General features: G+C 36.8%; 1 protein-coding gene across 1 annotated transcript in view; it reads left to right on the top strand.

The window, feature by feature from the left end:
• LOC122814921 (leukotriene A-4 hydrolase-like) overlaps nucleotides 1–27,581 on the top strand; it is a 403,509-nt gene that overhangs the window by 94,443 nt on the left and 281,485 nt on the right. Inside the window, exons 5-6 of the mRNA XM_044087185.1 lie at nucleotides 23,603–23,707; nucleotides 25,921–25,973. Coding sequence (XP_043943120.1) covers nucleotides 23,603–23,707; nucleotides 25,921–25,973 — 158 coding nt within the window. The remainder of the gene's footprint in view (nucleotides 1–23,602; nucleotides 23,708–25,920; nucleotides 25,974–27,581) is intronic.

A 27,581-nucleotide genomic window follows, 5' to 3' on the forward strand; every position in this document is an offset into this window, starting at 1 on the left:
GACGGGGGGGGGACAAAAGCCCCAAAACCAGGGACACATTTTAAATATTGCTTGTATAATCTTGGAGAGTTGCCAGAATAAAATGTTACCACCACGCATTTCACTGCCAAGTATTGAACCCTGGACAGTCCTAGCAACATACCACTATGCCAAATCAGTCTTGAAAGATAGGAAGACTGAAACGTAAATGGCTATCATTTAGTGAATTCAGGTCTCACCATAGCTCTCAACCTCTTAGCACAAAACACCTGGACAAAGCCAGTAATGGGGGAATACAGCCCCCAAACATATTCAGTGAATTCAGTTCTCACCATAGCTCTCAACCTCTTGTCACAAAACAAAAACAGGAACAATTTTCAAATATTGATCTTATAATCTTAGAAAATTGGTAGAATAAAAGATTTTGTATTACCATGTATTTTCTGAAGAATATGAAGTCTGAAATTTAAATGTCTGTCATTATTTAGTGAATTCAGTTCTTCACTGATTACAGAAATCCAGAAAACCACAGATTTTATCAGGCAGAAATCTGAGCAGTTTTCACAAGTGGTGGTGGGTAGGGAATTTAGGCTCTTGCTACCTGTACCCAAGGTACAGGGTTTGAGCCTGAGTAACTGTAGCCACCAGGTATATATAACTTGAGTATTACACACACACACACACACAAAACCAACCAGTATATCCTGTGCAGTAGCTTCTGAACCCAGTTCCCTTGCAGCAAGAGCGCCAATCGCTACTATCCATCCATCCACATCCACGTATGTGAATACAGATGTTGCAGTCTGATCTCGCAGCTAATTATTTTACAATTCTATTTCCTTTTATTTTACTGCTAGGGGGCTGCACTCTTGCAGTCCAATAGTACAAGCTGCCCCTGGAGGAATCTCTATCAGGCCAGTATTATCCCCCCAGGCTGATATTGGTCTGGAGTGGAACTGGCAGTATCACACATACTGTGGTGGCAAGGCTTTTTCATAAGGTTTAACCCTTTCCCCTGTGAGACAAGTCATGAGGTGTAGCCTGTGAGGACAACCACACCTCCTTGACTACACTCACTCATTTCAATCCAGCAAACTTGCCTAGTCCTGGCCTCTACCAGGACTTGAGGGATCTGGCCAGATCACACCCCTGTACCTTCACCCCTGATGGGCACACCAGTCAATTCCATCAAATACTTAAACTGCTTATTGAATTCAAGTTACCAGGGCTTCCTTTGTTTACTTTACTGAGCTGTCTTTCTGTTTGCATGTTTCATGTGGGTGGGGAACAACAGGATGGATTTGCTTCAGTTACACATTCCCATTTCAAACTTCCTTTTCTGTGAAAGAGACAGCATGTAAAAAAAAAAAAAAGTTCTGTAGACAGCATGAGAACATTAACAGATTTTCCATATGGAAAAAAAAGTGTACAGTATATTTCGATGGGTGTCACAGTCTGTTATTTATTTATTTTTTTTTTAACACCTTTATGTCACTGAAAACATAAGCAAATATATATTAGCAGAAAAGAAAACAAACCATATTAATTTTTTTTCCATTTACATACATTGTGCCACGTATCTTTTCTTTTCTTGTATCAACAGTCCAACATTTCATAAATTGTTGAATGCCTTCCTTCCCTTAAACTCCACTCCTCCTCCCGAACATTATTCTGCATGTACTGTTCCTAAAATTCCATTTATTTCTATGTGTGCATCTTCCTTTTTCTACACATTCCTCTTCCATTTTTTTAATCTCTTGTATAATACTTAATACTTCAAATACAGTTGATTTAAACTTTGATTTCCATTTTCAAGTAATTGCTTTTTTTGACAGCCACCAGAGTTAAACCTAATAAGGTCTTAGTTTGTTTAGGCAATTCAGATCATGTGTCCCAGCTCAAGAGAATAATTAACTCAGTTGCAGCCGCCAGCTCACCCAGTATTTCAGCTAGAGTACTCTGTAGGGAATTTTTAAAATCTGTCAACTTATTACAGTACCAAAACATATGTTCCCAGTTACCTCTTTCTTTCACATTAGACCTCCCAACATTTGCTATCAACATGAGGAAAAATTCTTTGAAATGTGATTGGGGTATAAAACTACCTTTGCAAACATTTCCAAGCAAAGATCCTAAACCTTCTGTACTTTGTTATATACAATAGAGTCAATTATCTGAACTAGTTGAAACCTAGGGTAGTTCGGATAATCAAATTGTTTGGATAATCAAACATATAATTAAGTTTGATAAAAAAATTCTAAACTCTTGTTTTTTGCATGCGGGGAATACATTTTTCATCCATTTAGCAATTCCATTGGATAATAAAGAATATTTTTGACACACCAGCAGGTACAAGATCAAAAAACATGCACGAACAAATATGTACATTTACATATTCAGATGTTATAATTTTTCCTAACCGAAAACTTTGGAAGGCTGTGTTTGGATAACTGACATTTCATATAATCGATGTTCAGATAATTGACTCTCTACTGTACTTGGGAGCCATACATATGTCTCCTATTGTTCTCTTGTAAATTGCTTTTCCAGTCGCTCTTTCCAATATTTCCAACCTCCTCTGACTCTCATACGTATGTAAAATTTTAAATGTACTACTAATTATCCCTTTTTAACAGCAGCTTCTGTTCTAGATGCAGCTAAAACTCTTACCAGAACAAATTATTCACTTAAGATCCCCCTATCCCTTTCTCTTTTGACCTATTTGGATATCGATCCGTGGTATGGAAGGCAGTGTCTACTTTGTAGTCCAAATGCCTTCTTGGCCTCATCCCACTCTATTACCTTTTGTTCCCTAATTATTTGCTCTCAGTATTATGTTTCCTTTGCTAGGGCGGCCGTGGTGGTGCAGTGGTTAGCATTGCCGCCTCACAGCAAGAGGTTCTCTGGTTCGATCCTTGGCTGGGGTGCCTTCTGTGCGGAATCTGCATGTCCTCCCTGTGGTCATGTGGGTTTCCTCCCGAGTGCTCCGGTTTCCTCCCACATTCCAAAGATATGCTGTAGGTGGATTGGACACTCTAAACTGGCCCTAGGCATGAGTGTGTGCGTTTGTGTACCTTCTGTAGAAGGTTGGGTGCTGAGCTGGCAACTCGACACTGTAAAACTCCACTGCCAATCATGAGCGGACAGGTGATCCACTGTGTTGACCCCTAACTGGGAAAAGCCGAAAGAAGAAGAAGATTATGTTTCCTTTGATGGTTTTCTCTAGTAAATTCCATCCTTTTCTTGCTATCTTCTGTACCCCTATTTGCAGTTACCTTTATTAGCAAAATCTACTTTCTTCATTCTCGTGTTGGCTTAGTTCTTAGAATACTTTATACTACTATTTGAATATAATATTTTTTGCGGTTGTTATAATTCCCCTTAAGGATTTGCATCCAAAATCACACCCTCTCCTTATTTTTGAACCCCCCCTCCCATTTCATCATCATCCCTTGCCATTTGAAGTATAATCTTCTGCTTGTGTTATGTATATGAGCCTTAACAATGTAGCTCTAAAATATCCCTTCAAATCAGGCAATCCTAAACTAGCTTGCTCTATTTAAAGCATCAGCTTTCTCCCATTTAAATGTTAACCCCTTCCCCTCCCAGATTCCTTCAACTCTGTTATTGTCCACAGTTTCTCCTCTGGTTGATATAAACATACCTGACCTGTACGTAAAACTATCTTTCTTTTAGTCTCATCTCGCGTATCCTTAGCTGCCATAATAGAAACCTTTTTAATCTGTATTCCTAAGAATTTCATCTTACCGTGTTCCCATAAATATGTGGTTTGCTGAACCAATTCATGTATGGGGTCATAGTTTATGGTTATAGCTTTTGTTTTATCTTCATTAATTTTATATTCCAGCAAGACTTGAAACTGACTGAATCAGTGTTCCACAACACTGAGGTGTCCTCTTTTGGATATATTGGGTACAAATAATCTCATCTGTAAATAAAGCCAAGTTTTCTTGATTACTATACCAGTTATATCCTTTCTCTCTTATTTTCTTTGCCAATGCCTACAAATATAAAGCAAATATGAATGGGTAAGAGGGCCCTCCGCTTGGTTTTTGTTCTCAAACACAACTTCTTAGAGAGGAACCCTCCCACTTTAATTCTTGCCTTAGATCCCTCATATATCCTCCTAATTAACCTTATTGTATTGGAGAATACAAAAGCTTCCATTGCTCTTCTCATAAAATCCAAATGCTTTCTTTGCATCAAGACCTACTAAGACCAACAGTGTTTTCTTACATTCTGCCTCCCACTAGATCACCATTGTTCTAAAAACAGTGCAAACAACAAAAATCTAAAAGTAACAAAAATATTTTTAAGTGAGCTTGCTCACTGTTCCACTGCAGTATAGTTGTGGGGAGGAGTAAAAATGTAATTGAAATTAATTTGACAGAAATCAGCAGAAAAATAGTTAGGATTTTTAATGTAGTGCTGACATTTATTATTATTTAGCCTTTTTTATTTTGTGCTGGTTTAGGAGGAAATATACAGACACTGAAAACATGACCTCTTGTACTTCCAAATCACAGTTTGTTAATGCCTCAACAAGAAGGGAGGATTTTAAAGATATAATGACTGTAGCTCTTGACAGTGCATGATCACTGGGGTCTTTTTTTTAGGGTATGGTGCACCCTTGCACCCCCTGTTATTTTTCAGTTTCTGAACTGATAAAGGGAGTCATTAAAACTTCATAATCTGAACTAAAACTGTCTTATTGTAGTCTGAAGTTCCAGAAATGCCCATGAATCCTCAGACTTTTATTTGGTTTATCATTCTGCTTTTGTCAAGAGATTTAATTTCACTTTAGACAGTATTAAACAGGAAAGACTTTTTTGGACTTCCTCACATGTTAAAATTATCTTCTTTGCAGTGTTTTTATTCTGTAAGTGTTTCTGATGCTATTTTTATTTGTGAAACATCTGTACTAATAGTTTGAAATAGTGACAGACTTGCATCATTATTTACTGTTGTAAGATTCTGTCAGAGGTGGTTCATCTTTTTATTTCACTCTGTCTTTGAATTATCAGTATTTGTTTAAGTTGGACTGGTAGAACAACACTTCCTACGAGAATTGAGAGCTGTTGTTGCTATGTTACCAACGTTTGATTGGCAGGTGGCATGATTTATTGGTTCATAGGTGTTTACTAGGCTAATGACCAAAAGGGCCATTTTAAGACTAGCCATGCATCCCAAATCCAATTTCAAATACCCTTGATCAGTGTAAGCAGGGGCTTGGGAGGTTAAACATTTAGAAGCAGGGGCCTGAGAGATGAACCATTTACAGGTTGCCTGTGTCAATTGGAGACAAAGGTGCTAAACCAGGCATGAATTTCCTGTTCCCCATCTAATTGTCTAAGTTGGACTTGAATTGGGTTAGGGAGGAACTCTGCTTCACGTGGATGGGGAGCCTGTTCCACAGATGGGTTAGTCTCTGGGATACATACCTGTCTGTCCAGCAGGTCCTGTTTATATCACAGGCAACATTTAAGTCTTTAGAACAGGTAATTCTAGGGCTGTTTGTTTTGTGGATATGCAAGAGGTACATCAGAGTGGGATCTGACAATGCCCTCTATGCCAGGCATAGATCTCCCCTCAAAAGTCTGCAGGAGACAGAATATAGGGATAGGGCATTGAGGCGGTCTGCATAGGACATTTTACTTACGCCCTGCATTCTTTTAGTGAGGAACCTCTGTGAACGTTCCAGTTGTTGCATATGCCTGGTTAGGTACATACCAAAGTGGGCATTGTACTCAGTTATAGGTCTGATGAATGTCGAATACAGAGGAACAATGACTTTCTTGGAGTTGGATGCCATACTTTTTGTTTATAACATGCGCAGCATAGAATAATTTCTTCACTACTGTGGACACATGATTGTAAAAGGTTAGATTACTATGTGTGTCCCTAAGTCCCTGAGTACTGGGTCAGCTGTAAGGGTTGTGTTGTCAGTGACAGTTACCAGGGGTGGATGACTTTCAGAAGGACACTATTATGTATTTCTTGGCATTTAGTTTTAGTCCATGGCTCTGACATCAGCTGTTTGTCTGTGCCAACCCCACCTGGAGAACATTTGTGTCTTTGTGGGATTCAGTGACATCTCCTAATTTGCTATCATCTAGACATTTAGTCAGCCAGAGACCACTGACATTGGCCTTGACTTCAGAGAAGTAAATGCAAAAAAGGAGCGGTCCAAGGACTGATCCCAGAGAGGATCTACTTGTGACTGGCCTCTTTGTAGAGGTGGACTCCCTGGTTCTAACTTCCTGGGTCTTGTCTGTGAGCCAGTTGGCTATCCACCGGGTGACAAACTCAAGAGGTTAGGTACAAATTTGTATATCAACAATGCTTGAGTTTGGTATTTTGTCAAATGCCTTGGCCAGGTCAAGGTAGACCGTATGAACCATTTTGCTCATATCCATTGCTTTGGTTACCTTCTCAAAGAAGTCCACCAGGTTGAGTAGGCATGATACACCCTTGATGAAACCAAACTGGGTTGGTTCCATTGTCTGGAAGCTTACTACATCACTGCTGATCATTTCCATGATAATTCTTTCCATGGCTTTACATATAAGACTAGTGAGAGTTATGGGTCTGTAGTTTCCAGGTTCTGTAGATGGCCCACCTTTGTGCAAAGGGATGACTGTTGCTGTTCTGCCTTTTTGAGGCACGAAGTCTGTTTGGAGGCTACAGTTAAATAGTAATTTCATGAGTCATTTTTCATGCTATTTAGAAGGCATCCTGGCATATTGTCTGGGCCTACAGATGCAGTGTTCTTGGCCTTAAGAGAAAGCATTAAGGATCTGTTCCCTAGTGATAGCAGGGGGAGTTACTTATGTTTGATGGTATTCCCTGACGGAAGGTTACGTGGGAAAGAGGGGTAAAGTTGGAGCTGAATTTATTGGCCAGTAGTTTTGGTATGTCTTCTGGCTCCGTATATGTGGCACCATTTACACTAAGCTTATGCACAAAACTGTGTATTCCTTTGAGGTTGCGGACATAGCTAAAGAATGCCTTGTGGTTGTCCTTGGCCTGGGAGGCCAAATTTACCTCTGATTTGGCTTTGGTAGACTTTTTGTCCTCTGAGTTGTTTGTTTAATTTGATGAGAATGCTTTTATCCTGCTGGGTGTTGCACCTCCTAATTTTTGCCATGATATTTCTTCCTTCTGTTATACAGCCTATTGATTTTGTGATTCTACCAGGATGGCTTGTTTTTTGAGTTAGTTCTGTACTTCTTCCTGGTGGGTACAGCTGTCTCTGTGCAGCTATTAACATGCTTGTACAGGGTTTCAGTGAACAGTTCTGCACAGGCAGCAGTGTTCTCAGGGTTTAAGTGGGCTTGAAATTTTGCCAGGTTAACACTTAATAGCAGGAGGTTAGCCTTAGAGTAGTTCCAGAATATTCCAGGTTTAGCTCGGGGTTCCAGTTTTATTTTTACTTCAAAGGAGACCATTTTGTGGTCTGACCTTTCAAGGAAAGACATTACAGTAGGGGTTGTGCAGCACTCTCCCATATTAGTGAGGACTAGATAATAGTACTGTTGCAACCCTGGTTGGTGTATTCACTATCTGGTCCAGCGAGTTTGTATTTACAAACTCCAGAAACCTCTGTGCCTGTACGTTTCATGTCGTATAGGATTCCCAGTTAAAAGTGGGGTAATTAAAGTTACCCATGAATATGGTTTTGGGTCCCATTGGTCATCCCCCTAATGCGTGCTAACCCTAATCTTAACTCTGCCCGTACTCCTAACCCCCAGCCGCACCCCTTATCTTATAAAAAAAACTTTCTCTAACTTTATAAGTATTCAGAATATATCTGAGTTTGCGTTAGTATTTTAGTTCTAAATTGCAAAAGTACATATTTTGTTTTTATTTGGCAGTGTTATGAATTTTCACTGTTTTTGGTTTTCGAATATGATGTCATTGATCAATTTTGGTTTGGTACTTTTCATGTAGTTGAATTGCCATGTGTGTATATACACACACATAACACACACACATGTGTGTGCGGATAGATAGATGTATAGATAGATGGATGGAGACATATGTACAAGCGCACATACAGATATAGATATATAACGTGGAATGGGAGACGAAGATATTATAATGAAACATTATCTATTTCATACATTAGGTACCCACATAAATACTGACCCTGTATAGCGCTACATAATTTTATTTTAGGATATGCTAATTTAAGAAGTTATATTTTAATGATTTTTTGGAATTTTTTTTTTTTTGCCTTATTAAACTGCTACTCAGAAAGTAGACAGTTTTGAAAACTGGCAGCAAAGTAGTCTTGCTTAAGGGTATGACGTTAAAAGGATTTAAATATAACCGATGAAATGCACTTTTGGCCCTGAGACATTAAAAAAAATGAACGGACAAGAAACGAGTGCAGTGAGTTAAGATGATAAAGTGAAAATCTACTCGCATTATTTTACTGCTGATATTTACGTCTTCATCTGTAGCTGAAACATACAAATAGCTTAATAAACAATGTAAGCAGGCCAGTCCCAGAGGTGAATGTGTATAAGGTTCTCAAAATCTGCGTTTATAAGATAAAGAATTTGCATTTTGTATTAATATTCTCTACTATGCAGTGATGGCAAATCAATTTATAATTGCAACAGGAAAACTAGTTGTCATTAAATGTAGTATATGGTCATAATGTATACAATATAACAGAAAAATAATGATTGGATGTAGTAAAAAAAAAAAAAAAAGCCAAGTTATAATGCAAAAAGTTAATTTTCTCCTGTATTATGAATGTTTACTCTGTTTCGATTGAATGGAAAAAAAAAAGAAAGAAAATAGCCCTTATATTTATGGTCTTTAATGTTTGTCAGAAAAATACATTTCAGCAAATTTTTATTAGCAGCAATATAACTGAGTATTAAACCAGTATGGTTATATTCCTGAATAATTAGGCAAATGTCTTTCACTAGAAAGATGTACATTTCATACTGGAAGATGCGATACATTTGGGGTGATGCTTTTATCTATGGTGCATATACCTAAAAAAAGACAAATGCCAAAGATGCTAGAGAGAGACATAAAAGCTGTTGCATCAGAGTAAAATATATTTTATTTTTTATTGCTAAGATTCCCCTCATTGGACTATACTAATGGGGCAGATGGATTACAGATAGGACCTGTCACATTGTGAAGAGGAAAAATTATTTATGTGGCTGTTTTGAAGGTTCTTGCTATTTTTACTTCTCTTTAATGAATAGAAATCATGGATGACTGTCAAATGTAGCAGTGATGCAACAGGCAAACACATAGATAAAGCCATGGGAAAATGTAAACCTCAAACTATACAGGTTACTGGAGTCTGAAAGAATAGCAGTATATGAAACGGTGACAGTGATGCTCAAATTGTAAGGTATTAATGGATTTGAAAGTAAATGGAACAGTCTGATTATCTTGATTTTTGGGAGCTGAATTTAAATGCCATGTTTGGCACTTGTCCTGGGCATAGTGTGAATGACCTCATAGTGAGGCAAGAAAAAAAAAAGTTTCGGACCAATGTAGGATTGACCTAGGAGTACTGGTAGACATATCGCTCAACTCTCCAGACTTCAGCAGAATGTACAGATCCCTGCCCCATATCCTTCATCTGTTCCTCACAAACCTTGTAGCTCTCCAGCAAATCACTTGAAACCACACATAATGACAGTCATCTAAGTTTCAGACCTCAAAGCATCCAGAAATGCATGCCAATGCAAAGCATGTTATTCTATAAGCCTTCTTTAGGTTATAAGAGCAATGTTCAAGATATGTCCCCGACCTTGGACCCCTGTCCCTCTCACTATTCCTGGATTGTTTCTACACATCTTCCTAGTGGAAGGTTTCTCAGATGTCATAAGAGTCTGGACCATCCTTGAAGGGAAAAGTGGGTCCCCTTGCCATTAAGGGAAAGGGAGAAAGCATGCAGTTAATCAGAAGGACTTACATCCCATGCTAAAACGGTTACTCTGCATAGCGGGAAAGATCGTGGTCTCCCTCTTGCTTATGTACCACATCACTGTTGTACTATCTGTAAATGCTTGAAGATGTCCTGGGGACCACAGATGATTCAGAGAGCTGAAATAATTTATACAAGCTAGGATCTCATACGTATGGGTTTTGATCAGTCTTTCTTGTTTCAAAGACCCTGTACTTTTATACACATCGACATTGCCCCCAAGCAAAATCTGAGGAGACCGTTGTGAAGGACTGCTTTGGAGCAGGAGGGGAGAATGGGAGACCTGGATTCTATGAAATTTGATGTCTCCACCAACTGATTTCCCTTTTCACAAAGCCCAGAACTGGAATCTGAAAGACCATCGGTGTTGATGCTGGGACTAAAGAGATTTCAGATGCTATTGTATCTTTCTCATGTTGAATCTTGCCAAGAGTTATCATGGGAATCATGGAAGCAATGTGATTCATAATCCTGAGATAGTCTCATCCTGTGAGAGAAATCTGAGTGCAAAATCCCTAGAACTGATCTAAATATAGATCTGATATTTGCTGTGGAAGAAAAGCTCTTTGTTCTCAGATGTCTAGCAGACACCTCAGAAACGCAACCCTGAGAGACTGAGTCAGAAAGGACTTCTGAACTTTCTCTTGGAATCCAGCCTAAGAGATCCCTTACCCAGGAGAGAGATTATTGACATTTTGAAAAAAAAAGATAAGCAAGTTGCCTGAATATGGAAAAATGCAAATAGCATGTAGCCTGCAGTAGGCTAACGCACAAGATAGACATTTTGTAAATACCCTTGTAGCAGTGGATAGCTCAAAGGGTAAGGCAGCAATCTGATGGTTTTGTGTTTCTGAACCACACTTTTAGACCCATCTGAAATCTGGATGAACAGGAATGTGACATTATGCATCTTTTAAATCTAAGGTTATTAGAAAACTCAAAAACTGGAAGAAGGGGTAAAAGGTTGTAAAGTCAAAGCATTTTGAACTTGGGCACTATCACAAACTGATACAGGAAAGTGTAATCCAGAGCTGGTCTCCAAAAGTTTTATATTTTTGGCACTAAAAACATTCTTGAGTATAATCCTTCTTCAAACAGAGGAGGAGGACAAACAGCTTCTAATACCCCCAAAAGTAGCTTATGATGGTAAAGACAAATGAAAGAGAGGATGTTGGTCTATTGGATGGAATCCCCTGAAAAGGGGGAATTTCTAGCACTGCCATCTGTATCCTAGATGGATCACATTCAGAACTTATCTGTTTGAGCAGTCTGATGCCAAAGATAGAAAAGTATTTAATGTTGGCGCTTTTGTCCACTTTCTTAAATGAACTTTTTCAGACAACTCCAACCATTCAAACACATACTTGGGGCGGATCTTACAACAGTTGGCGGCAGAAGAAGCAGAATCGGCGGAAGAGATAGCAGTCAACAAACAAGAACAGTCCTTTAACCTTATCGAAAACGGGATTTGACTCCAAACTGCGCATTCTGACTAATTCATCAAGAGATTTTAAAATTTAGAACGATTCCTCATTTGAAGTTCCTATGGACTTGATTGAGATACTTGCTAGGGGATTGTCGTTTGTGCCTACACCATGAGGGGATTTACCTAACATTTTACTTTATTTGAAAGTTTTTTCATGTAAGTTGAATTTAAAACTACTTTTAGGTATTAATGATGACTTTAACAGTGATTGTAGGATTTGTAATGTGTTTAATCCACCACTAAATACAACTGTTTTATTGTTTGAAAAATTTGTGTGAACTGGATATCGGGGCAGCATTAAGTAAATCTGCTGGTCATGCTGTTAGATGGAACATTACTAAGGATGAAAGACCTGTTTTAGAACTGTCAGGATTATGAAACCAGATTAAGGGGCGGGGGGGGGGGGCAGACTGATTTTTATGGATGATGGTGACTACATAGAATGGAATCTGTTCTTAACACTGAAGCTGATGTGAAAGTCTCTTAATGAAGTGAATGGGGTGTATCAATGTATAAGGTCTTTTATCAATGATTTATTCATTGTAGCTAAAGTTGACATTGATATGTACAATTATTTAAATATAGTAGCCCCCATCACCCCAGTAATATTTGGATTACCTAAAATCCACAAGGATTTAGAAAACCCACCTTTTCACCCTATTGTGGATGGGAGGAGATCAATTACTTATGCCTGTGCTAAAATCATTTACCTTAAACTGAAAAAGTGTCCTGTGGGTGAGACACAAATATGCCATGACTCTTGGGATTTTCTGGAAGTGTTGAACACTCTGGAATTTAATGAAATGTACAGTTTTCTGACCATAGATGTCAAAGATCTTTACACAGTAATCCCACAAGAATTAGGTATCAGTTGGGTTAGAGAATTTTTACTCAGAGGGGCATTAGATGATGACATAAATCTGAATGAATACCTTTTGGATATTATTTTGTCTAACAATTTTATTCTGTTTAATGACGAATACTATTTGCGAAAAAACTGATGTGGCAGTGGGGTTCCCATGTGACTGGAGCTTTGCAAACTGTGATGGCCCATTGGGAAAAGGAGTTATTTAATAAAGAAATGTTTAAAGAGAGGGTGTATTGGTATACACGTTACCTGGATGATATTTTTATAATCTGGAAAGGGGACTCTAATGCAGTATCTGAATTTGTTGATGTTGCTATTAACCTGACATCCTTTTTGAAGTTTACTTCCCATTTTGAAATGGACTCCATCACTTTTCTTAGATGTTCAGTTGTCAAAGGACAGACTGAATAGGAGATATCTTGCTAAGATTTGCAGAAAACCAACATATTCCAATACCTTTTTACAATTTTGAAAGCTCCCACCCATGCCATCAGAAAAAGCTGTGATAAAAGGACAGCTTGTTAGGGCTGCTAGGATGACGTCTTTAGAAACAGACTTTCAGCCTGAATATGAACTCCTTAGGAATATATTCCTTAAAAGAGCCTACCCATCACAGTTGATTAATCAAGTGACAGCTGAAGTTGTTAGGAAGAGGAATTCAGGGGGTTTTAAACCTATTCTAAACAAGGGTTTGGGGGATATGTATTTTGGTCCGGGTACGAATGACAGTATGTTGGTCATCTTACCCCCTTTAATAACAGTTGACAGCTTTAATTCGAACTTCATCTCCCCCTTTTCCTCTGATGCTAACATATTGAAGGACATCCTTTTCAAGAATTAGACATTGCTAAGTGATGAGCCATCTATTAGGCACAGACTAGGTGTGATCCCTAAACTGATCTTTAAAAGGGGCTGTAACTTAAAAAGTATCCTTGAAAAAAGGAAAAAACTATCCTTATAAATTCTGGTATGTTTAAGTGTGGGAGTTGCAATTTTTGTAAATACATTGTGGTTACCAGGAAATTTCATATAAGCAACCATGATTATAATATTAATGTTAAATTTAATTGAGACACTTTGGGGGTAGTGTATCTTGCTAAGTGCCAGGTATGTACCAGCTTTTATGTTGGCAAAACACAACGGCACCTAAGACTATGCATTTATGAGCATCAATATAATATTAATAAATTGAATATTACAAATGGCTTAGCAGGAGGAGCGTGGCTAAGATGCAAGTCTGATAGCAGCAGAAATCCATACCTCTGCTTAGATTTTAATATCCTGACAGGAAATATACTTTAATTTTTAGAAAATGCTAACTAAAAGTACACTAAAAGATAGATTAACATAGACTCTTTATTATTTTGTAAAAAATAATGCATAGTAAATAGAACTTTGTAATTATTCCTGTCAAGAAGTTTTCTACTGGAGATCTCAACATGAGCAACTCGAAGAACCCACACCAGGAGAGTTCAGTGAAGAAAGAACTACATCTTATAACAAACATCCAACAACTGTCACTAAAAATGGACAGATTTGAAAACAAAATGGATAATATCAAACAAGACTGCAGTAAACTATAACTTCTAAATGGAATAGTAAAAAAACAATCTGAACAGATTCTTTCCATAGAGGAAACCGTAACTGACCTGGATACTAGAGTGACAGAAAATGAGCATCACAATGAATTTCTTCTGAAACAAAACACCAGGCTGATTGAGAAACTGGAAGACCTTGAAAGTAGGTCAAGGAGGAATAACATAAGAATATAAGGAATTCCTGAGAAAGAAGAGGGTGCTAACATGATTCAGTTCCTCAATAAGTGGTTTTCATCAGCACTAAACATGCCTGAATCCCTCTCTTTTGGATTTGAGAGGGCTCATTGGTCCCTGGCAAATCCAGCTTCATCTCCGAGTTCATCTGACCCTAGGTCTATAATAGTTAGATTTCTTTCCTCACAAGACAAAGACTTAATGCTGAAATCAGCTTGGACTAATTCCCCTATCAAGATGGGTAAAAAAGTTATTCGTTTTGACAATGAAAGGAGTGTGTTCCTCTAATTAAGTCCTTGAAAAAAAGCCAATATTAAAGCTCAAATTCTTTTTCCTGCAAGAATAAAAATCACCTTGCCAGAAGGAGTGAAGATCTTTGATTCCCTACAAGAAGCAGTAGAATTTATCCAAAAGGAGAAAATACTGTTGGACATAGAAATGGAATGGTCATCCCAGAGTTTGAAGAGACAGGCAACAAAAATTGGATGGTCTGTGAAGGAAGGCGCAAACACAACTAAGAAACTAAAGGACAAATGAATAAATTCCTTCTAATTTTAAATGCTTTGTTTTGTGAATCATAATATATTTGATTCTGGAAAACCTGTATACTGTAAGGTAATGTGAATCATCTTTATTATTAACTTTCTCTTTTCCTTTCTATATCTACTTCTTCTAATTCCATGTAGTACTAAGTATTTAAATAACATTATCTCTTTTTCTCTCTCTCTCTCTCTTCTTCCTATTCCTTTTTGTTGCTAATGTTCCTTTTCTCTCTTTTCCCCACTATAAGTACTTTACATATGATATATTCTTTTAATTCTTCATTAATTCTTCAATAATAGTATAATTTGACTTAATTATTCTTCGTCTTTCAGCTGCTCCCGTTAGGGGTCGTCACAGCGGATCAACTGTTTCCATTTCTTCCTGTCCTCTGCATCTTGCTCTGTCACACCAACCACCTGCATTTCCTCTCTCACCACATCCATAAACCTTATCTTAGGCCTTCCTCTTTTCCTGTTACCTGGCAGCTTCATCCTTAGCATCTTTTTCCCAATATACTCTACATCCCTCCTCTGCACATGTCTAAACCAATGTAATCTTGCCTCTCTGGCTTTGTCTCCAAACCTTCCAACCTGGGCTAACCCTCTAATATACTTATTCCTAATCCTGTCCATCCTCATCACACCCAGTGCAAATCTTAACATCTTTAACTCTGCCACGTCAAGCTCTGACTCCTGCCTTTTTGTCAATGCCACTGTTACCAACCCATATAACATAGCTATATAATTTGACTTGATACCAAAGTGCATTTTTTCTAGTGGGTCAGTGGTGGGGTAACAATATGTTTCTGATTAGTGTTTCTAAGTAGATGTTTTAGACTCTTTGTTTAGATACATATAAACATTAGTACAGTACAATAATGGTGTTTTATAGATGGCTAAATATAAGTTATTTATAATGTGTGTGTGTGTGTGTCTTTTATATATATATATATATATATATATATATATATATATATATATATATATAAATAAATGTGTATGTGTGTGTGTGTATATATATATATATATATATATATATATATATATATATATATATATATATATATATATATATATATATATAGGCTCATGCACAGCAGAGGTTGTCTCTAGTGAGGAAAAAGGATTTTCGGCGGGAAATCAAATCTTAAACCAGATGAACCATAAAGATATACATGGTCTAAGAACATTATTCCTTATTCTATACTCACTATTCATATCGGTTGGGTACACAAACAAACATTGATAAGGTCTTTGTATCAAATAATGTATACTCAAAAATAAGTGACGTATCTATGATGACTTTTCCACTTTCAGCCCATAATGCTATAAACGTTACGCATACAGATGGTTAAGATTTCTACGGAGAATTCCTGCTTACATAACCAAGTTAAAAGTCTTTAGGGACTGGATAATGAAAGAAATAGACATGTTTATGGAAACAAATGATAATGGTGACGTGACTGATACTATACTGTGGGACACCTTTAAAGTTTATATATATGGTAGAATAAAATCTTGGTACCTTAAAAAAAGGAGAGAGTGGGACAAAGAACTTTTAGACTTGCAAAAAAACCAGACAAGATAAAAATGGACACAAAACCAAATAACCAAGTAGCACATAACGAAATTACTAAGTTAAATCAAAATACTTAGAAGTTCTGAATCATAAGGTAGCCATAAACCTGGAAAAATTGAAATTTCAATCTTATGCTGTAAATCTTAAATATCTACATAAAATAGCGGTAAGAGCCAAAAAAATAAACATTCAAAATCTTATTAATGAGATTAAATATAAAAGTGATGGTTCAGTTAAGAGTACATCTAACTAGAAGTGTTCAAAAAGTACTATAAAGATATAAATAATAACACACCACTTTTGGAGACAGACAATGTAATAAATACTTTTATTCAAGAAAATATACCTACTGTGGTGTCAATGCAACAAAATAAAATATTAAACAAATAGCACTAACAGAAGTGAAAGAGCAAATAAAAAATGTAAAAGATAATAAAGCTCCAGGACTGGATGGAATAATTCCTGAACTATATATTCCTGAATATATGATAAAGAAAATGATGAGTGCCTTTACTGTGGTTAAGCAAAAATGTATAACACCCCCATCGTGGAAATATTCAATGATCTCTCCCATTTTAAAACAAGGTAAGGACCCCAAATCTGGTCATGAAAATGTTATAATCAGTGTTTAGTAATGAAATTGGTCTATATGAATCACAAGATTTGGGGTCCTTACCTTGTTTTAAAATGGGATAAAGAAAATATTGCCTAATCTAATACATAATGATCAGACAGGGTTCATTCTTCATTCTCCACAGAAAAGTACAAGATAACATTATTAAATTACTATCATTAATAGACATAGCATGCAATTACATAAAGTAACTATTATCAGCCTAGATATAGAGTAGGCTTTTGATTCTATTAGTTGGTCTTATCTACAAAGAATTCTGATTGGTTTTAAATTCTCCTCAGATTTTGTCAACTTTATTAATGAAAATTTATGGTGGGGCACAAACTTATGTGAAAATCGGGTCATATCCATCATCACTACTAGAAATCCTCAAGGGAACTAGACAAGGTTGTAGTTTGTCACCATTATTGTTTGCTCTTTCAATGGAGCTTGTTGCTACATATATCAGAAACAAGCAAAGTATAAAAGGATTTCAAGTTAATAAGGACTATTGTCCTAAGATACAGTTATTTGCTGATGTTATGTTGCTAACGTTGGGTGATATTGATGGTTCTTTGCATGATTACCTTAAGCACGTTTGAAAGAATTTCAGGGCTTAAATTTAATCTTAATAAATCCAAAACATTACTAATTAACAAAAAGATCAACAAAAAACTAAAAGAGAATAGCCTGTTTAATTGGGAGAATGATGTATTAGAATATTTGGGTGTCAGTATAAAGAGTAAATGGAAATAGTCTGTTAAACTAAACTACAATAATTTAATAACCACCGTTGGTGAACTAATCAAAAGATAGAATAAAATGTTCGTCACAATGAAGATTATGCTCTCTTTAATCAAAATGATAATTGTACCTAAAGTTTTGTTTTATATACAGTCATTGATACTCCCCCTTCCCAAAAACTTGGTTCCCCTTAAAACCTAGGATTGCATATAAATGGCACATTAAATCTTGGAACAGTAATGGGATAGCATTCCCTAGCTTAGGTCTTTATTCCAAATCGGTTATAAATAATGTAATATTACATTGGATCTCACCTACCTATATATCTGTCTGGAAATTAATACGAGATTCATATAACTGATGTCAGAACTATAGAAAATCAGTTTAAGGAACAATACAGAATAAGTAGAGTTCATTGGGTTTTATGTGAATTTTGTTTATTTAATAAGAAGTTTGATAATTTTTCTTGTGGTATTAATCAAATATTTAATAACTTTAAAAATATAATTGATTGTAATTACAACATTAAACAATTTCTGTTTCGTATATTCCATATAGCATACTCCCCTGATTGCCTAGATTCTTTCACCATCAATGTGATGCAAAAATTAAAGGAAAATAACTTGATATTCTGGCATCAGTTTATTGAAAATAAAACTATTAAACCATTAAACTCTCTTCCATGTAGTTTTGATAATAGTCAAGACAGTTGTTTGTACACTCATTACGGCAGTTTACAGAAAACAAAATGAGAGTATCAATCAACCTAGAGACTGAATCTGTACCTAGTTTGATTCAGCTTTTTATTACGTGTCTTGAAAAGACAGATGATAAAAAATGAAGTATCTAACCTATCTATAAGATACTAAGAGAAGACACACTAAAGTTTGACTCAGATTTTTGGAATTACTGTGTAAAGATTAATGGAGAACAAATATCTGATAAATCCAAAAAACTTATTGAACTATACAGATGGTACACTTCTTCATTATACTGGAGATTGTATACATGGAAATTTATGAATAGGAGTTTGTATACTCCGCATAAAATAAATCTTATACTCAAAAATAGTGAAAGTAAATGTTGGAAATGTGATGAATTACTAGAGGCCAACTGGGTTCACATGTTCATTGAATGTAGAAATGTTGTTCAATACTAGAAAGACTTCAGATATTTTGTAAAGGCTTTATGCTCTGATAACTGTCATATTTCTAACTCACTAATCCTATTCAGTGTTCCTATACCTAATGTAATACGTAATCTCAGATTGAGTTACTCTGGTCAGTTATTGCAATTGCCAGAAAAGTTATTACTTTGAACTGGAAAAGTAAACAAGATTTGATGTTTAAAGAATTTATTAATTTAGCAAAAGTTGTTTGTAAAAAAGAACTGCAAACCATTTGTTATAGAACTCATAACATTACTCATAAAAAATAGAAGGCAAAAATTGGAAAACCTTTTGAACAAATACTGACAACTTCTCATGGATAAAATGATTGTTTATAATGGATGAATGTAAATATTGTAAATAGTTTTATGTACTTTTGCGTATGTTTTATAATGAAAACAAAATGGCCTCTTAAATTGGAGGAAAGGGAGTTACTGTGGCAATTGACATTGAATACCTATGCATATCCTGGCTTAAATGACATCACTCGAAAGGTGATATCAGTAACAATACATTTTTTGTATGTATTATTTGGGGTTTTAAACAAAACATTTTAAATGCAGTGTTACATATTTGTGTGAATTTCTATATTGTTGTTTTTTATAATTCCTTTTGTCGATATTATGTATATTATTTCCTTATGGGTGTGCTTTGGTTAAGTAGGAGGGTGTGTGACTTTAAATAACAAATGTTGTTTGTGATGTCATTGTCTTAGATTTACTTTTTAAGTATGTATTTGAATGGTTGGAGTCGTCTGAAGAAGTTCATTTAAGAAAGTGGACGAAAGTGCTAACATTAAGTATTTTTGCAGTGCAACCCTTGCCTCCTCTTGTGTGCTTCTATTTTAGTTGGTTGATTCTTTTTCGTTTTGGTTAAAGATAGAAAAGGTGATTCAGGCTTTCTGGAAGGGATAGTGGACTTGCCATGGTAGGAGGGGGTACAAGGGGTCCAGTCATTCTGATCTGACTGTTTTTTGTTAAGGGGGTTCCTGCATGACTCGCTGTTAAAATGTCAGCACTAGAAATGCTGAGAGCTGACATGCCGGAAAAAAAAAAAAAGATTGAAAACACAGGAGAAGAGCGAATCTTGAAGATAGCTCTTCTCCTTAAAACTTCTTTTTACGGGGGGGGGGGACAAGCACCCCTGCACCCCCCCCAAATTTATATATACCAACTCCAAGATAGCCATACCTCGGCAAAAAAAAGGGAATTGTCTGAAAAATGGCATCTCAAACTTAGAATATTTAAGTTCTTTCTTTCTGCCATTCAGTCTTCGTATTTCAGGACTCACTCTAGCAGGTCCCAACATTTCAAACGGTTATCTTACTGCATTCTTTCTGGAACCTGTCTTGCATTACTTTTAAAACTTGTTTGCAACATCCTGTTGAGACTGTATTTCTTGCCAAAATTAGACAAGGGAGAAGAGAATCCTATAGGGAAAGAGTAGATCTAACAAATCTGAGACATTCTCAAAATAAGCTTACCTTTCTCATCACACTGCTTGGCTTCTACAGCAGCGGTTCAAAAACTAAATCTCTATCCAGGGAGAATTCAAAATTTCGTTTTTGAAGTCTTCTGTGTGGTTCTGACCAGGTAGCCTGGCAAACCTCCTTAAAAGCACACCAATGGCAGCAGCCATGGTAGTACTATGTACAGTGTCATAAATGCATTTCAAATTTGCAGTGACTTCAGAAGTAGAATAAACTAAATGACATGATACAGATTTTTCCTCACACGAGGAAACCAATACCAAAACATTCCTCATACTTTCACAATTAGTCAAGACAAACTTCAGCGTATGAGCCTGATAAGAATCTGAAAATCAAAGCTACAGAAGCATACACTTTTTCAACAGACATATCAAAAGCATTTCCATCCGTATAAGAAAGAGAAGTATTACAATTAACAAAATGTATGGAAGCAACTGGATTTACTAAAGCTATAGCTGCTGGTCAAGTCTGAGATTAGTATTTAAAAACTGGAACTTTGCACTGTTGACCTACTTTCTTAGGGTCAAGCAGTTTGACAGGAAAACCACAAGCTGTGACAAAAACATCCTCCAATGTTGACAGCACTGGAGCATGGGTGAAGGTTTTGTAATTTCCTTAACAAATAATTTCTCAGGGACTGAGAAACCTTAGAATTGTCCCCTGCAAACATCAGGTCATCCTGTAAATGGTCTCTGAGAAAGAACCATTCACACGGATAAACAAATATTCCAATCTTCTCAAAATCTGAATCAGAAACCTGAGGAGAAAAAAAACTGCATCTGACCTTCAAATCCCTTACAGAGTCCATTTCTCAAACCTTTTCAGGGTAGAGAGGAATTCTTTTTTTTTTTCTTTTACCAAAAACTACCTTACGAGAAAGGTCAAGAGTCTGCACATAACCCTGAGCCAAGTCCAATAAATTACTTCTCTCCAGGGTAAATGCCAGAAAAGAAGATAAAAGCTTAATTTATTTTCTGTCTCTTTTTAACAGGAAAAGTGGAAATACAGACCAAGTATTGTCAGCAAAAGTTTCCCCAAGAATGCAAACATTCTAGCTAGCCCGGGGCACATTCCCAGCCCTTTCTCCCATGACCGACAAGAGTGACTGTCCCTTGCCCACTGAGAAGACCCCAACAGCCATAGGGGATGTGCCTAACCCCAATCCATGGTAGCTGTACGGACTACATCAGAGGGATCCAAAGAAAAAGATGACTGGTCTAAGGAACCAGCTTTTGGTCATAGCAGAGTCCCCCACCTACAGCTGAAGCAAATTACCAGCTTGCTGTGGTGGTAAAGTTTGCTTAACATTCTTTTTACACTTTGGGGATGGAAGAAGGTCCAACTAAGGAACTGGTAATTTGTTCCATGGTCAGGCTGAAAATGGCACTACTCCTTGGGGATTTTAATCAGCAGAAATCTATAAAACAGGAAAGCAGCAAAAATGAACGTTTCCCCAGGGAAAAAAAAAACAAATAAGAAGCAAATTAAACACAGTTTCTCCACAGAAAAAATTGTTCAACTTTTAACCAAGCAGTAAAAAAAGTACACTTCTGTATAAAGCACATAAAAGTCACAGTACAGTCAAGTACTTTTCTATACTTAAAATATTTTCTCACAAAAAGTTACTTTAACAAGTAAAGAAATATGGATTTTTTTTCCTTACCCCCAGCAAGAGAACTTAATTAGCCAACCGTTGATCCTTGAAAGCCTGCAAAGGAGTACTCTTCTCGGCAGTAGGAAAGCTCTAAAGGACTTTGAGTCAAAACTGACTGAGCTGGCTAACTGTCTGGGGCATGGAAGGTGCCTTGAAGCTTAGGAAGCTGGCCCTCTTTTACATCCTCTGCAGGATACAACCCATCTAGATAAGGCTACTGCAGCAGAAGAATAACTGTGCATTACAGGGACAAAAGGAAGAGTTTTACAGTCCAAGACATTCTTGAAGGTGTCGTATGCCTGCTGCCTATAGCTGACCAGTCGTGCTTGAAATGGTCAGATTGACTCGTGTAAGAATCATGTATGTAATACCCCAATTCATCAACTCCATTTATTTGACCAGAAGTTTTTTTTTACCCATTAGTGACAAATTTCATGGCATACTGCAGATTCAAGATGATGTACACTGGACTCCCACTCCAGGCACTTGTTGCCTTTGTGTATTATGTCAGGCCTAATGATAACATCAGCATGCTCTTGCAGCCATTCGAAAAAAGTCTCAACCTCCTACCAATAGTCTCTTGTAGTCTTACTTTAATAAAACTGAGCACAAAAGTGCTGAAAACTCAAATTTGACACCTGTCCTTTGGCATAACTGGATGGAGCACTGACTACAGCCTAGACAACCCATGTTTGATTAGCAGCGTGGGCATCAGTGAGACTGGGGAAGGAGACTCTACCTGAATGGTCAATGACAACTCGTTCACTGTTGGGGGGAATGGAGGTTGCTAGTTTTGTGGCATTACTGGCACATAGCAGTGGCCAGTGGTACCTCCTGCTTAAGCAGCCAGCTTTTAAAATGCATGTGAATCAACCTAAACTTGGTGGTTTCTTCTGGAAGGTGTACCTTTGTTCATTGGCACACCGAATGTGTTTTTCTCCTTCTCAGCTTAGCTCTATAAGAATGATTCTTCCTACTTCATTTGTAAAAATTCTTCTGTAGAGAGTTACACTGGGGTCTTTATTCTGACAGTTACATTTCATGACTGATCATTTTATTTCTGTAGTGTATAATACAGTAGACAATCGATTAGCCAAACTAATTGGGGCCCAGGGTAGTTCGGATAATCAAACATAATTGAATCTGATAAAAAACTTCTAAAATCTTGTTTTTTTCTGAATACAGGAATGCAATTTTCAACCATTCAGTGATTCCAATGCACAATAAAGAACATTTTTCACACACGAGCTGGCTACAAGCTCATAAAAACATGCTTAAGCAAATACATATAATGTTTATATATTTAGACTATGATTTTTCCTACCGAAAACTTTGGAAGGCTGTTTCTGATAATTGACGTTTCTGATAATCGACATTCGGATAATAGACTCTCTACTGTATTTAAAATTTTAAAACTTAATTTAGTTTTAAATTTAGTTACTTCAGTTTTCCTTGTTTTAAGTAGTCAGAGTAAATTACATGCCTAGACGAACTGCAAATTGCTTTGAATGCGTAATTGATAATTGGGAAATAATAACAAAAGATAATTAAGTTTGGTATTGATTAATGTGTAGACAGTTTAGAGATCAAATCTGAACATTTACCAGATGCTTGCAATACAGTTGTATAACAGAAGTGATGACTGACTGTGATATAAATCTGCAGGAGTATGCATGTGTATATCCAGTATATTACTAATGCATTTTCTTCCTTCCTTCCTTAGGTGTCTGTCCCTAAGGAGATGGTGGCCCTCATGAGTGCCAGCCATGATGGAAATGAACCTGATCCCCTTGATGCCAACAGGAAGATATTCAATTTCAGGCAGACGGTAAGATCACAGATTTTTACAAAACACAATAGAGTTTGTATATAGAGAAATGCTTTAGAATGCAACCCCATTCAGCAGTGTATATAATTTGGAGTAACTGCTTTCTGCTTCTCTCTGTTCTTTTTTTTTTATCCCTCTGCCTGCTTGTCTACCTGTGTGTCTAACTCTGTTTGCTTGTAGTGTTTGTTAGGGTTAACAACAAGCCGTCTGCCCTTCTGCCCATCTCAGTAGGGGTGCCACAAGGGTTCATACTAGACCCACTGCTGTTCACTATTTTCACTAATAAGCTCCACTCTGCTACTCAACTAGCTACCATTATACAATATGCAGATGACTTCACCCTGATATGCACAGCCCCATCCCTTCCTAAACTCCTAGAAAATATCCAGAAATCACTTGCTGACATTGAAAGCTACCTTGAAAAATATCAACTTATATTTAATCTAAACAAAACAAAATTAATGTTATTCACCAATCACAAACCAAACAATAGCAACCTCTCATTTGTCATCTACTCATCCAACAAAACCAAAATTGAACCAGTTGAACATAGCAAATTGCTTGGAGTTGCAATAGATCAGTCTCTTAAATTCGACAAACACCTAGCTCTCACCATCAAAAAAGTTCCTCTGAAACTTGGTACCCTATACAGATCATGATCATATCTTACTAACGCAACCAGACACTCCATAGCAAAAACTCACTATCTGCCCTCATTTATGCATCCACTGTGTTCACTAACGTATTGAAAATTGACAAACGGATTGGAGATTTGCTACAACAAAATTTGAAGCCCACCTTCCTTCAAGAATACACCACTACTCTGCCCTTCTAACACTAAATTGGCTTGAACGGCACAAGCTACTAACCCTTAACCAGCTAGCATTCACACAGTCATTACTCTGTAACCATAATAACTGCCCAACACTCAGTAACTTAATTCAACCATATTTGAACAGCAGAACTCTCAGGTCCTGTGATAGTTTCTACTAACAGTTACTAAGGCCAGTAACAGTTTTGGAGAAGCCCTCTTTTCCAACCACATAATCAAAAAAATGGAACTTAATACCACAGCACATAAGAACTACCATTAACAAGACTACATTTTAGATGCTTCTCATGGAACATTTTACCAGCAACTGATTATGTTCCTACTATACTCAAGGCTGATAATCTTTTTTTTTCCCCTCCCAACTCAGATCTCTTTTTGCTCTGACTTATCCCAAGAATAATAAACCTGCATTTTTAACTATATGTTCTGTTAGTTTTTTTATTTTATAAGAAATGTAATCAACTATGTACTAAATGTATTGTACTTTTTTTTTTTTTTTACTTTTTATATAAGAAACTTTGTTTTTATTCTACATTACTGAATAGCTTCTATTATTAATTTTGTTCCATCACTGTAAATGTATTTCTGGAGTTTTTTCTCCCCAGGCCTCCACTGAAATTGGGCTGCAGCCCAGTTGGACACTCCTGGTTAACAAATGTAAATAAATAATAAATAAATATAAATATTCAGTTTATGATGCATTAGAATTTATGAAAGTGGTAACTGAGAGAATAACAACTGATTTTAATTCAGCTTTTGCAATGGCTATGTAACTAAATTTTAAAACTAATGAGGGATTGCTTGGGAAAAGTCTTAGACCCAGAGGACAGTCCTGGTGTTTCTGTCTGCATGGTAGAATTCTTCTCAAAGTGTATATGTGAAAGTCCAGATTTGGAATGCAACTTTTTGAATTACATAATGGTATAAGAGTGAGTAATTAATTATTTAATGTGTTTGGGACTTTTCCTGTTACATTGCAGAAAGTGAAAAGATGACCACTTTCGCAGAGTTTATTAGTACATTTTCATTTTAATATGTCTGGTGAGGTGAGTGATTAATTCTGGAGGGTTGGAAGGTGCAAGCAGCAGCATGCTTGGAATGAAAGCACTTTCATTATTACTAACTATAACTAATTTTGAAATGCATCTACGTGGCTTTGGCTCCTACTTCTGTTGTAAGATTTCTGCAGAGATGAACATAAACGCCTTTTCCGGCACACTGGTATCCATTGTAATTATTATACATTGTTGCTGGATCAGTGTAGTGAGTGTAGCTGAAGGTGCAAGAAGGAGTAGTAGTTTGCAAAAAGTGGTGTGTCCTGCAGCATACAAGAAAGGAGCCCTCCATCTAGATATGTTATGTTAATGTTTTTCCCTTGTAGGTACCTATTCCAAGTTACCTGATTGCCGTTGTTGTTGGGGCATTGGAGAGCAGGTAAGCCAGTTAATTCTGTTTTCAACATTGACAAAACTGTTTGCTAGCATGTTGTTCTGATATGAAGTGAGGATGTAACATACTTTCTGAAGGAAGCGGTCTGGGCCATGTGGGAATAGATTGCCTTGAACTTGGAGAACTCACAGATTTTTAGTACAAAATTTTCTTACAACTCTGTGTATTTTCAAGAAGTTCATAGAGGAAAACAAATGTGCTGAGCTACTCCTAGATATGAAAGTACATTAGAATGAACACACATCCAATACCCAAAAATACATTCACTTCTCCCTGTCTCTTTAGGATCTGTTAATGGATGGATAAAACACCCAGTATTCATGATTAAAAAAAAAAAAACTGTTCCTGTATATTAGATGCAGTTGTGAACGTCATTCTGGGAAAGAGATTTCTGTCAAGTGGCTTGAAAAAGTCCAATTCAAACATCTGCCATAACAAAAGTAGAACATCCCTTATAATGCTTTAAAAAGGGATGTTGTATTTTTACTTTTTTTTTATGAACTGTGAACACTGGATGTTACAGCCATCCATTAGCACTGGATTTTGGGTACTGGATATGTGCTCTATGTACATCCCTCCAAAATTGATGAAAAGACAAGACGAAAACTAGTCAGAGAGGCTGCCAAGAGACCTATAGCAACACTGAAGTAGCTGCAGGAATTTCTGGCAAGTACTGGCTGTGTACCACATGTGACAACAATCTCCTGTATTCTCCATATGTCTGGACTATGGGGTAAGGTTGCAAGACGGAAGCCTTTTCTTACACAGAAAAACATCCAGACCTGGCTAAAATTTGCAGAACAATACATCAAGTCTCCCAAAAGCATGTGGGAAAATGTGTTATGGTCGGATGAGACTAAGGTTGAACTTTTTGGCCACAATTCAAAAGGGTATGTTTGGTGCAACAACAACACTTCACATCATCAAAAGAACACCATCCCCATGGTGAAGCATGGTGGTGGCAATATCATGCTTTGAGGTTGCTTTTCTTCAGCTGGAACTGGGGCTTTAGTCAAGGTGGAGGGAATTATGAACAGTTCCAAATACCAATCACTTTTGGCCCAAAACCTTCAGGTGCCTGCTAGAAAGCTGAAGATAAAGAGGAATTTCACCTTTTAACATGACAATGACCCTAAGCATACATCCAAACCAACAAAAGAATGGCTGTTGTGCTGTTGTGGTACTTAAGAACTCTTAACTTCGAAGCTCTCCTCTTATACCATCCTCCTGCTTCTTAACTCCCTGAAGGTTGCTGCTTGAGATACAACCCAGCTCAGCTGTAAGATACATCAAGAGGGGTACTTGATATTAAGGGTAACAAGTAAATAAAATCTTACTTTTATCAACTGCTCTATTTGAAGACCTCCTTGATGGGTCTGGAATATGCTGTGTGTCCTCCTTTGTTAATCCTGTTTGTTTTACAGCATGGAGATGCTATATCTCAGTTTTCTCCCTGTGACTTTCCACTCTTTTTTTCCCACTTTTACATTTAATCGTACTTAAAATTACAGTGTCAGTTGGCTTTCTGGACAGGGTGTGACCCTGCTGAACCCAATAGTGATTACTTGGTGGCAGGGAATAATTTGCTGCTGT

The sequence above is a fragment of the Protopterus annectens genome, chromosome 11.part0, assembly GCF_019279795.1.
Source record: "Protopterus annectens isolate FY-2018-M chromosome 11.part0, PAN1.0, whole genome shotgun sequence".
In the NCBI taxonomy this organism is placed as follows: domain Eukaryota; kingdom Metazoa; phylum Chordata; order Ceratodontiformes; family Protopteridae; genus Protopterus; species Protopterus annectens.